Raw genomic sequence first — 13,573 nt, forward strand, 5'->3', positions numbered from 1 at the left:
AAAGAAAAGCCCTGGACCAACTGGCTTCAATGGATAATTCAGTAAGACATTTAAAGAGGAATTAAAACCAATTCTTCTTAAACTCTTCCACAAAACTGACGAAGAGAAAATACTTCTTAACGTATTCTATGAGAGCAGCATCGCCCTAGTACCAAGGCCAGACAGACACTACAAAAAAGAAACTACAGACCGATATCGAATATCACTATTTGTGCTAAAATCACCAACAAAACACAAGCAAGTCAAATTCAGTGGATTATTAAAAGGGTTATATGCCATAACCAACTGAGATTTATTCACAGAACACAAGGACAATTCAACATACAAAAATCATTCAATGTAATATACTACATTAACAGAATGGAGAAAAAACCCCACATGATCACCTCAAATGATGCAGAAAAAGCATCTAACAAAATTCAGCACACTTTCATGATTAAAATTCAACAGGCTAAACATATTAGGAATAGAAGGAAACTACCTTAATACAACAAAAGTTATATATGAAACATTACACTCAATGGTGAAACACTGAAATTTTTCCGTCTAACATCAAGAACAAGACAAAGTTGTCTGCTTTCACCACTTCTGTTCAACATAATATTAGAAGTTCTAGCCAGAGCAATTAGGCAGGAAAAAGAAATAAAAGGCATCCAAACTAGAGTGGAAGAAGTAAAATGGTCTCTGCTTGCAGATGACATGAAAACCCTAAGTAGCACACACACACAGACACAAACTGTTGGAGTAAATGAATTTAGCAAAGTTGCAGGATATAAAATCAACATGCAGAAATCAGTTACATTTCTACACACTGATAATGAACAATCCAAAAAGAAAGTTAAGAAAACAATTCCACTTACAACATAATCAAAAAGCATAAAATATAAGATTAACCAAACCAAGAAGGAAAAATACCTGTCTACTAAAAACTACACAACATGGCTAAAAGTGATACTTGAGCAGAAATCTCAATAAAGTGAGAGATTAAGCCATGAAAACATCTAAGACTGCACTGTCTGACATGGTAGCCACTATCTACACATGAATACTCAGCATACAAAATGTGAACAGTTTAAACTGAGCTGTTTGTGAAATGTAAGATATATACTAAATCGCAAAGAATTAGTACCAAAGAAAGAATGCAAAGTATCTTTGTAGTTCAGTATATATTACATTTGGTAATAGTATTTTGAATATGCTGAGTTAAATATTAAAATATCAAAAAACATTGCTGAAATAAAAGACATAAATAAATGGAAAGATATCCTTGGTTCATGGGTTAGATGACATAATGTTGTTAAAATGTCAATATTAACCAGAGTGACCTCCAGATTCAATACAATCCCTATCAAAATTCTAACTTTTCTTTGCAGAAGAAGAAAAATCTATCCTAAAATTCATATGGAATTTCAAGGGACCCCCAAAGTAGTAAAAACAATGTTGAAAAGGTGAAAAATAAGAACAAGAATAGAGGGCTCATACTTTGTGATTTCAAACTTACTACAAAGCAACAGTAATCATAACACTATAGTATTGGCATAAAGACACACAGACAAATGGAATAGAATAGAAAGCCCAGAAATAAGTCCCTGCATATATAGTTAAATGATTTTTGACAATAGTCAATGGGGACAGGACAGTTTTTCAACAAAAGTGCTGGGAAATCTGGGTATCACATGTAAAAGAATAAAGTGGATCCTTACTCTACACCACATACAAAAATAAACTCAAAAATCAAAGACCAAAATTAAGAACTAAAATTATAGAATTCTTAAAAGCTTAGGTGGAAGGCTTCATGATATTCAATTTGCCCATGAATTTTTGGGTCTGACACCAAAAGCAGAAGCAAAAAAAAAAAAACACAGAAAGAAAGAAAGAAAGAAAGAAAGAAAGAAAGAGAAAGAAAGAAAGAGAAAGAAAGAAAGAAAGAAAGAAAGAAAGAAAGAAAGAAAGAAAGAAAGAAAGAAAAAGAAAGGAAGGAAGGAAGGAAGGAAGGAAGGAAGGAAGGAAGGAAGGAAAAAGGAAGGAAGGAGGGAAGGAAGAAGAAAAGAGAAGGAAAGGAAAGAAAGAAAAGGAGGGAGTGGGGGAGAGAAAGGAAGGAAGGATGGAAGATCACATGTTGGGTCACAAAATAAGTCTGAACAAACTTAAGAATACTGAAATCATATTGAGTACTGTTCTGGCCACAGTGGTATGAAACCAGAAATCAAAAACAGGAGAGAAACTGGAAAATTTATATACGAATAAATTAAACAACACATTCCTTAACAACCAACAGGTCAAAGAAGAAATCAAAAGAGAAGTCAAAAAGGATCTTGACACCAATGAAAATGGAAATATAACATACCAAAACTTATGGATGCAGCAAAAGCAGTTCCAAGAAAGAAGTTTATAGTAATGCGTACATGAAGAAAAAAGATCTCAAACAACCTAACATTATACATCAAGGAACCAGAAAAAGAAACAAACTAAGCCCAAAATTAGCATAAAGAAGAACACAGTAATGATTAAAGCATAAATAAATGAAATACAGACTAGAAAGATCCATGAAACTAAGTGTTGGCATCTTGAAGAGATAAACACAACGGATAGACCCTGACTAGACTAACCAAGAGAACAAGAGAGGACTCCAATAGTTACAAATGAAAGAGGAGACATTAAAACTGATACCACAGAAATACAAGGGATTGTAAGAAACTATTACCAAGAAATATTTGCCAACAAATTGGATAACCTACAAAGAAATGGATAAATTCCTGGAAACCTATACCCTATCAAGACCAAATCATTACAAAAATAGAAAATCTTATCAGACCAATAATGAAGTAAGGAGTAGTCAAAAACCTCCCAACAATGAAAATAACAGGACTAGATGGCTTCACTGGTAAACTGTACCAGACATTTAACAAAAAATTAATGCCATTTCTTCTGAAACTCTTCCAAAATGTTCAAGAGGAGAGAATACTTTCCTAATTTATTTAATGAGGCCAGCATTACCTTCATACCAAAGCAAGAACACTGCAAGAAAATAAAATTACAGACCAATATCCCTGACAAACACAGATGCAAAACTCAACAAAATACTAGCAACCCAAATTCAGCAATACATTAAAAAGATTGTACATCATTATCAAGTAAGATAGACAACTCAGAAATAAACCCACACATATGTGGTCAATCTTTGACAAGGGAGCCAAGAATTCACAATGGAAAAAAGGACATCTCTTTAATAAATGGTGCTGGGGAAATTGGACATCCACATGCTAAAGAATGAGAATGGACTCTGATCTTACACCACACACAAAAATTCACTCAAACTGGATTAAAGACTTAAATATAGGATCAGAAGGCATAAAACCCCTAGGAGAAAATATAGGAAAAAAAACTCCTTGACATTAGTCTTGGCAGGGACTTTTTGGATATGACACCAAAAGCAAAGGCAACAAAAGTAAAAATAAACAAGTGGAACTACATCAAACTAAAAAGTTTCTGTACAGCAAATGAAAACACAATCTACTGAATGGGAGAAAAGCAATATGACCATAATGAGAAACAGTATAGAAGTTCTTAAAAAAAATAAACAATTACCGTATGATCCAGCAGTCCCATTTCTGGGTATATATTCACAGGACATGAAATCCCTGTCTCAAGTGTCATCTGCACTCCCATGTTCACTGAAGCACTATCCCCAACAGACAAGATATGAAAACAACAGAACTGCTCTTTGATGGGTGAATAAAAAAAAGTGTGTATATATTCAGTCTTAAATAGGAAAGAAATCTTGCTATTTGTGATAATGAGGATGGACCTTGAGGGCATTATGCTAAATGAAAAAAGTCAGAGAAAAACGAATACTGTATGATCTTACTTACATGCAGAATAAAAAAAAAAAGAAAAGAAAAAACAAGCTTATAGATACAGAAACCAGATGGGTGCTTATCAGAGACAGAGGTGAGCAAAACAGGTGAAAAAAGTCAAAAGGTACAAACTTCCAGTTATGAAATAAATAAGTGATGGGGATGTGATGTACAGGATGGTGACTATAGTTAATAAAACCACGTTGCATATTTGAAAGTTGCTAATAGAACAAATCTTAAAAGTTCCCATTATACACAAAAAAATTATAATATATGTATGTATGGTAATGAATATTAACTAGACTTACTGGGGTGGTCATTTTGTAATATGTGTGATATGTATCAAATCCTCATATTGTATATCAGAAACTAATATAATGCTGTATGTCAATTATACCTTAACAAAAAAATTTCTTAAAAACGTAAGTCTAAAAATCTAAAGTTGAATGAAACCAATTGTTTAACAAAATCAAATTTCTTGCTTCATTCTTGGAAAACACACTTTGAAATTACCTGGCCCAAACCCCTACTGTCAAAAGAGGAATCACTTTACAGCAATCTGTACCAATGCTCATTTCATGTCTACTTAATTGTTTTCAGTGACAGAACAGTCACATCTTAGTGAAAGAATCAAGCTTTTTGTTTGTGTGAAAGCTTCAACTGCTCTTTGTTGTATTAAGCCTAATACAGTATTTTGTTGTATAAAGCCTAATGCTTTACTGTAGCTCATAGTTACTGGACTAGTTCTGCCTACTGGTGAAACACAAAATACCCTGTGACTAGTCTGAGAATATATTTTTTTAATAGATATCCAGCTTGTCTTCTCTTTCAGGGTTACATGTCTCCATTTCCCTCAATTTTTTTCACAGAACCTGTTTTCCTGGCCCTGCACCACTTTGGCTGTTTTCCTCCTGATAGACTCTGCCCATTATGTGAATCACCTCAAATCAAGCTTTTCTAAAGAGCTGGTGCTTTCTGTGCAAAAAGAGATAGCATATTCATATATGAGTTCCAATTGTTTAATTTCCCTCAAAAACCCCCAAAATTAATACTGCAGATAAATTTTTAAAATTCATTCTACAAGATCTGCCTTAGCTTTCTCAATGAACAATTGTAGGGCATCCCATCCATATCTGCTGCTATGACTAGTTGACAATAAAACCACCTCCAGATTAATCTAATTATTTTGACATTTCAATACAGCCAACTACATGAATTTTTTTCCCTCACATGCTGCTTATAACCTGAGTTTTATACTACTTACAAACCAAAGGGTACTTCAGGGTATGAATATAAATTAAATGTACTTTATTCTACCTACCAAGTTTAACATTTACAAATGTCGCTGGTCTAAGAACAAATAAAATAATTGGGTAAAACTTCCAGAATTAAAACAGAGATTAGATTCTTTTGAGCAGACCAGAGTTTAATAACTGACTTAGACATTTTTCAGATAAAATAAAATTGGTTTTGCCTTTACATATTAAACTAATACCTAGTTACAGAGTATAAATTTAAAGTAGAAAAAATTAACATTTTGAAAAGCGTTGGGGCGCCTGGGTGGCTCAGTCGGTTAAGCGTCTGACTTCGGCTCAGGTCATGATCTCGCAGTTTGTGAGTTCGAGCCCTGCATCAAGCTCTGTGCTGACAGCTCAGAGTCTGGAGCCTGTTTCAGATTCTGTGTGTGTCTCTCTCTCTCTCTCTCTGACCCTCCCCCGTTCATGTTCTGTCTCTCTCTGTCTCAAAAATAAATAAACGTTAAAAAAAAATTTTAAAAAAAAGCATTATTATTTCATTAGCCTCATAAATAATATCATATCATTAATAAGTATTAATGATACTCTTAAGCTTTTCCAAACTACAAAATTTGAACTTGGTTTATATTTCATTTCTAAAATACCAAGCATTTGTGAATATTAGAATCCTGAATTCTAATTGAAATACTGAATTTTAGAAAAGTATCTATAAGAATAAAGAATCCATATTTAAGTTATTTTACAGACTTAAAAAACTCATTTTCTTGAAATTGAAATTATTTTATTTACAAACTGGTAAGTAATTAAGCATAGTCACAAACATCAGCTGGCATAACTTATCAAAAGATGGGCTGTTTGCTTATAATAACAGTTTTATGAGTGCAATATTTTCTTCTATTTTGAGAAGTAAATGCACACTATGAAAAAGTCATCATGTCATTGATATATCAATCATCTAGTTTGTAATCCACATTTCTATACTTTAAGTATATTATTAACTTTCTTTGGAATTTAAAAATACTGAAGATACTTTACGATACTTCATAAATTACATTACCTGTAAAATAAGCCCCAAATTAGAATCCTGTAGAATTAGAATTTAAAAAATTTTAAAAGAATAGACATATATATTCCTGCGTATTATCTACATACATGTAGTATACACATGTGTATGTGTGTACTTGTGTGTTTGTGTGTGTGTATGTATGCATAAACATAATTTTCTTACCCCTGAACTTATCTCCGAGCCTCTTGGCTGACTCTGCTGTTGCTTATGGTGTCCTGTCAGCAAGCCTCCTGCAGTAAGGTTTGGAAAGCTCTGAAGATAAGCTTGTGACCCTGAGAAATTTCCTTCTGCCTTCCCCACCGAGGCTGGCTGTTTCTCCTGAGTATTCCCGTGCCCTGGCCCAGCTTGTCCAGCAATGTGCTGATTTGGAAAGAATGGTAACATGCCCATTCCAGCTGTTATAGTTGTTTGAGTTGGAATCAGATTAGATGCTGTAGTAAACCACAAATGCAAAAAGGTTTGATTAGACAAGAGTTCTTCACAACAGTCCTTTGGATTTTTGTTAAGTTATGGGCAAAATGTGGAAAAAACTATTTTGTGCCCGTTAGAGAAGAGTTATATTTAAAACGTGAAGTTAGTGGTTGTAAAGTAGCAGGTTTCCATATGGGGGTAATAAAAACAAACCCTATAACAGTAATCATGCTTTCCTTATTTTCAACAACTTCCAGGACAATCTCAAGGATATTTTTTAACTCCAAGTTTTAGCTGTCTATTGTAAAATATGAGAGCAAAATGTGTATACTTTTTGGCACTTAAGTTACATCAGGTGCCTTTGTTTTAATGCCCAATCACTGTAATTTGCCTGCTTCCATAAATAATTAAGTCTTCAGCTGAAAAAATTCTGACACCTAAAAATAAAGTTAAATCAAATCCAACAACAGTTTTGGTCAGCCAACTTGTACCAGTTCATAACAGCTGACTATGGGTATCTTTTCCCAGCTCCTGAATTCAGTGTCTTCATGTGGGTAGTGTGCAATTGGCCATGACTTGTAGTGCTTACACGTAGACCTCTACAAATGCTATGAAAATCAAGACTTTTTTTTAGACCTAGAGAGCTGGTTTTTAAACATCAGCATAACCCTGGTTTAAAAAACAGTAATATTTGTGAATAGATAGGCACCAATTTAACACATGAAAGCTTTACATTTTTATTTACAGGAAATACCAAGAAATTCTGGAAGAGATGAAAATTTTAATAGGAAAATTTTGAACCATTCCACTTTTTAAAAATCTATGGCTCACAATTAGAAGAAAAGAGCTAATTTTGATAAGTACGTTAAGTCAAATTTATATTTTACAAATTCACTGAACAAATTTCTTAAATTATTTCTAGTACTAAATAGAGGTGGATACTTCAGTTCTTCTAGCAATGTATTTATTTGGACATTTTGAATTTTAAATGTTCTTAAAGCAGTTTATGCAAAAGCAGATAGCTTATTATTTAACCCAACACAAATAATAAACATCTGCATGAAGGGCGGGGTGGCTCCCGGTTAAGCATTCAACTTCGGCTCAGGTCGTGATCTCACGGATAGTGGGTTTGAGCCCCACATGGAGCTCTGTGCTGAAAGGTCAGAGCCTAGAGCCTGCTTTGGATTCTGTGTCTCCCTCTCTCTCTCTCTCTGCCCCTCCCCTGTTCGTTCTCTGTTGCTCTCTTTTAAAAATAAATAAACGTTGGGGCGCCTGGGTGGCGCAGTCGGTTAAGCGTCCGACTTCAGCCAGGTCACGATCTCGCGGTCTGGGAGTTCGAGCCCCGCGTCAGGCTCTGGGCTGATGGCTCAGAGCCTGGAGCCTGTTTCCGATTCTGTGTCTCCCTCTCTCTCTGCCCCTCCATTCATGCTCTGTCTCTCTCTGTCCCAAAAATAAATAAATGTTGGAAAAAAAAATAAAAATAAAAATAAATAAATAAATAAACGTTAAAAAATTTTTTTAAACACCTGCATGAGCTTTTAGTGATATAAAATTTAATTTTTGGAAAAGGCTCCATCATACCATAAAAATTTCTACACCTGTCTGTATACTAGTTTAACTTTCACCCAGTCAATTTAAACAATCAGAATTGATGGATTTATTTGATCATTTGACTTGCTGGCTTCCTGCAAAGGCAAAATATACTACCCTATATTTAATTGACTTTTTTTTTAAATTACTTGTGGCCCTTCTCTTTTCCCAGCATAATTACTTAAGACAAATTTCAATTACACTTCAAACTGAAAGTTCCTTTCAAATCGCATTCCAATAAGAAATCCTGGTATACCAGATGCTTTTATTTTTCTAAAAAATAATTGTTTTGTTTAAATTTGTCATCTTTTCAGGGGCACCTGGGTGGCTCGGTTGGTTAAGTGTCCGACTTCGGCTCAGGTCATGATCTCACAATTGTGGACTCCAGCCCCGCATCGGGCTCTGTGCTAACAGCTCAGAGCCTGGAGCCTGTTTCAGATTCTGTGTCTCCCCTCTGTCTGCCCCTCCCCCACTCGCGCTGTCTCCCTCTGTCTCAAAAATAAATAAACATTTAAAAAAATGTTTAAATTTGTCATCTTTTCAGAAACACAGAGTACACATGTTGTTATTTTTCTTCGACTACTAGTTTGGAGATCACATTTAAAAAATAATACAAATAAATCATCGAAGTTTACCAAAATACCACATATTTCTTTAAAGGCTAAGGGTTTCTTATTCAGGCAAAAATTAAATGGATATCTATGCAATATGTTGTCAGCCCAGTGGGTAGCACGTCACTCTCAAAGGGATCTATGTCTTTGCCTCATGCTGCTGTGAACATTCATCAAATATTAAAGCATATCCAACAGGGAAAATGTGATCTTGGCATGGAAGCAAGTCCATCAATAACTTATCAATAGTTTTCTTATATGAAAAATAGAAAAGCCAAGAGGGCTCTTAAAATTTTAAATGACTGAATAAAACTCAAATTTAACCTTTCTGTAAATAAAAGCAGAATATAGGTAAACCATCTTTAAATCTGAAATCTGACTGCTTCCAGACTTCTCAGTAAATGCATGTCATTTACTTTTATGTGCTTCTCCATGATGACCCAACTCTGTTTTCAAAGGAAGCGCTGACCCCATCCCTACTGTGGTTTGAAGTATCATGGCTGGGGGATCTCCAAGTAAGCCCGGTTTCTGCAAAAGAAGAAAAGAAAATAAGACTTCTGCTCATGGCAGCAGGATATCACCGTATGAAAAGGCTACACACGTGAATGTTCATAAACAATCTGACAGCCTGAATACAGAAAAGGAATGTACTCAATTCCAAAGAAAAAAACAATGCCATACTTACATTATTAGGAATATTCTCAAACTTCATTAATTGTTGCTGTGCCAATGGTACGTGAGAAAGATTCTGAAGGAATAAATTAGAAGTATTACCCATAACTGTGCTCTGTGAAAATGATAAAGCATCGAGTTAGTTTAATTTTGAAAAGCTACTTTTCACAGAACCCAATTCATTTTAAAGTTCAATTCTCCAGTTGATCTGAGCAAAAGCCAATAGCTTCTTAATATCCTACTTTCCTACTTCAGGCAATGCTAATTAATTCTTTTAATAATATACAAGATGTGATTATGTGGTCATAGAACTAATTCCAGATCTTTTTTTCTTTCATCCTTCTTCCTCCCCCTACCCCCTTTTGGCTTTATGTCACTGTCATTCAATCATTTATTTATTCATTTAATCATCCAACACATATTTACTGAGCACTTACTGTGTGCCAGGTACAGTGCTACATAATGAGAAATACAAAATACAATCTGCCCTCACAGATCTTAGAGGTTCCTGAGGGAGGGAGACATTAATATTAAAAACATATAATTACAAATGGTGATGAGTATGTGAAAGAAAAATACAGGAGCTATGAGAATAGTTGGGGGTTTGATTTAGGTTGGTGAATTCAAGGAAATTTTCCCTGAGGAACTAACTATTGCACAGAGATCTGAAGGCTGTGGAGAAAGAACTAGGTGAAGTCTGGGGGACTTAGGTGGTATTGAGGTGGGGAGCATTCCAGGCAGAAGCAGCAGCAGGAGCAAAGAACGAAGAAGAGAGCAAAGTCCTTCGAGGACCAAAAGCAGGCCATTATTGCTGGGACAGTGATACCCAATGAACAGGAGAGGCAGCAGAGGCCAGCTTGGATAGACCTTCTGGGCAAAATTAAGCATTCTTGTCTTAATTCTAAAATAAAGAGAATATCGTCAGTACTCTGAACTCCCCTCTCATGTCACTCTTCACAACTTATTAGAATTAACATTTGTTTTCTATATTTGTTGAAATTCTTCAAGAACAAAGGACTATGAATGTTTTTGTTCAATGCTATAGCCTCAATGACCAGCACAGTGTCCAGTACATGTTAGATTCTCAATATGTTGACTAAATGAATGAATAAAGACCCTCTAATGTACAAGGTCCTACGTTAGATTCCAAAAATGAAAAATAAATAAAAGATAAACCTTTTCTTCAAAAGCTCAGTTTAGGACTACTCCTTCATTAAGCTACATTAATCATCTATCATACATTAGGTTGGATTTGTAATTAGGCTTTTATATAGACACAGCAGTACCAGAAATTAATGAGTAGTATTTATCTCCAATATTATGTTTACATACAAATACGTTTTAAAATACTTATCTGAAGGTAAGAAACACATTTTTATTCTTGTATGAATTATTTTCATATAGACTAAAATTTAAAAATTAAGAGTTCACATTCATTTTTTTCTTTCTGTGAATACTTTGAGTTAAGACCACATAAGACTTGTTTTTACTACTTATTTCTAGAAAAATATGCCACAAAATACACCTCTCTTCCCTTAATGCCCTATAAACAGAACTATACTGCTTTGATCAGCTTAATTTGATCTGATGTCCTGTGTTTTCATGTAGCCATAGTTATTACTAAGAATTTTTTTTTAGAGATGAAATACTCATTTAACTTCTCAAGAATTTTAAATGTTAAGAGCAAACAAATGAGTCACTCCAAATGTTTGATACTTCAGTACTCAATGTCATTTATATACCTGATGTGCTTTATTCAGATGTAAAAATGCAGGGGAGATGGATGGATTCATCAGATGTGGCAAGCTGTGAGGTGTTCCAAGAACTGCTTTTAAGAAAATAAAATATTTAACTTCATGACATACATGGGATTCAAAAACAAATAAACTCCAAAAAGGGTAAATAAATATAGTTTTTAAAACTTTTAACAAGTTTATTGAAAGGTCAATTATATACTGACCTTGTCACACAAGAAGTAACAAGCTCCCTTCCCCGTGATTCAAAATCAGAATTTGATTTCAAATCCCAACACCTTCTTGTCAAGATAATAAAACACCAACCCTAGGCTTTCTCTTCTCTAGTTCTTAGAGCAACAAAACTAACTCCAAGTATTAGAGTAAGTATAATACTAATTGAACCCCTGTCATTTGCTCCATATTTGTGTTAGATTTTTGGGGTATGTTGGCAGGGAGTAGGGTGGGTGGGAAAGCCAAGAACATACAGTCTTTTCCTTTGAAGAGCTTACAACCCATTTAAGAAGACAATATATGTACATAAAAATATTTATATAATAAAAACAAAAGAAACAATACATAGTTGATAAAAGGAATAAATAGCCACACTTTTTACCAAGTTTGCCTGACGACAAATACCAGAGTATATATTAAAAGAGATGTTTTCAAAATAAATAATAGACAGAAACATGAGATAGAAAATATGTGAAGTAATTTCATCTAATTACTACAAAGCAACTAGGAATGGTCAGGCATAGAAAGTGCTTCAAAAAGCATTTCATCTTAGGGAGCCTGGCTGGCTTGGTTGGTAGAACGTGTGACTCATGTGGCTCTTGATCTGTGGGTCATGAGTTTAAGCCTGACATTGGATGGAGAGCTTACTTTAAAAAAATAAAGAATTGTGTTGTCTTATTTATAAAAAAAAAGAAAGGGAAAAAAATAAGTGCCTTAAAAAAAAAAAAGCATTTAATCTAACGATAAAAAATATTTGAAATTTACATATAACATGTCTACAAGTTTATCTCATGTTTTAAAAAGCACAAGTTTTTATTACTTGCTAAACTAGTCCATCTTTGGAAAACTGTTCAAAAGTGTCTTCTTTGGGGGCACCTGGGTAGCTCAGTTGGTTGAGCTTCCAACTTCGGCTCAGGTCATGATCTCATCATCCATGAGTTCGAGCCCTGCTGACAGCTCAGAGCCTGAAGCCTGCTTCAGATTCTGTGCCTCTTTCTGTCCCTCCCCAACTCATGCGCGCTCACACTTGCTCTCTCTCTCTCTCTCTCTCTCTCTTGCTCCCTCTCTCTCTCAAAAATAAAATAAGAGCAAATTGTTTTCTTTAAAAGGATCCTGTTTCACAACAGGTGGTAGGAAGATTAGGTCATTAGCTAAGTTGTTTATAAAGACAGATTGTTTATTAGGAAAGAGGGATAAAACGGTCATTTCATAACAATAAAGGGGTCATCAGGAGGATACAACAATCTTAAATGTGCCTCAAATAACAAAGCTTCAAAATACAGAAGGCAAATATTTCTAGAACTAAAAAAGTAGACAAATCCATATTTATGGTTAGAGATTTCAACACCAACTCCTCTCTTTTTTTCAGTTAGTCACTGTATTTTGTTATAAAACATTAAAAAATACTTTTTCACAGCTTTTAATGAATACAGTATTTCCCAGTTTAAAACAACCACCACCAGAATCAAAACACTCTGGAAATGTCTACAGTCTCACATATAACTGCCTTTATCCTTAACTTCTTCCATTGTGCCCCATCCTCCCCTCAAGAAGTCTTGAACAACACTGTCAATCAACAATATGTACAAAGGACTATAATACATCATGACCAAATGAGGTTTACCCTTGTAATAAAAGGTTGGTTTAACATTCAAAAATTAATGTAATTCATCATGCTAGCAGACCAAACAAAAACAAAAAACACATATGATGATCTCAATTAATGCATAAAAGCACTGGATAAATTCTAGCAATTATCACGACAAAATTTCTCTGCAATATAGAAATAGAAGGCAAATTTCTCAGCTTGAAAAAGCAAATCTGTGAAAAAGCTATAGCTAATATGACAGTAAAAGAATGAATGTTCTCTCCTCAAGATCAGAAACAAGGCAAAGATGTGCATTCTTACCAGTTCAATGCACAAATTATGCTGAATTTCTGTATATTGCAATAAAGCAAGAAAAAGAAGTAAAAGTCACACATATTGGAAAGGAAGAAGTGAAAATGTGTTTATTAGTGGATTACATGATTGTGTATATAGAAAATCCTAAGAACAAAACCTACAGGCAATAATAAGCTAGGTTGCAAGATACAATATATACAAAATCAAGTGTACTTTCATATGCTAGAAATAAGAAATTCA

At 34.3% G+C, this 13,573-nt stretch overlaps 1 protein-coding gene across 1 annotated transcript in view; it reads right to left on the bottom strand.

Annotated features, from left to right (window-relative positions):
- Positions 1-13,573, bottom strand: part of RAVER2 (ribonucleoprotein, PTB binding 2) — a 93,104-nt gene that overhangs the window by 33,199 nt on the left and 46,332 nt on the right. The window contains exons 6-9 of the mRNA XM_047872104.1: positions 11,206-11,291; positions 9,477-9,578; positions 9,208-9,319; positions 6,342-6,610 (exon numbers count right to left, since the gene is read on the bottom strand). Of these exons, the coding sequence (XP_047728060.1) occupies positions 6,342-6,610; positions 9,208-9,319; positions 9,477-9,578; positions 11,206-11,291 (569 nt within the window). The remainder of the gene's footprint in view (positions 1-6,341; positions 6,611-9,207; positions 9,320-9,476; positions 9,579-11,205; positions 11,292-13,573) is intronic.

The sequence above is a fragment of the Prionailurus viverrinus genome, chromosome C1, assembly GCF_022837055.1.
Source record: "Prionailurus viverrinus isolate Anna chromosome C1, UM_Priviv_1.0, whole genome shotgun sequence".
Classification (NCBI taxonomy): domain Eukaryota; kingdom Metazoa; phylum Chordata; class Mammalia; order Carnivora; family Felidae; genus Prionailurus; species Prionailurus viverrinus.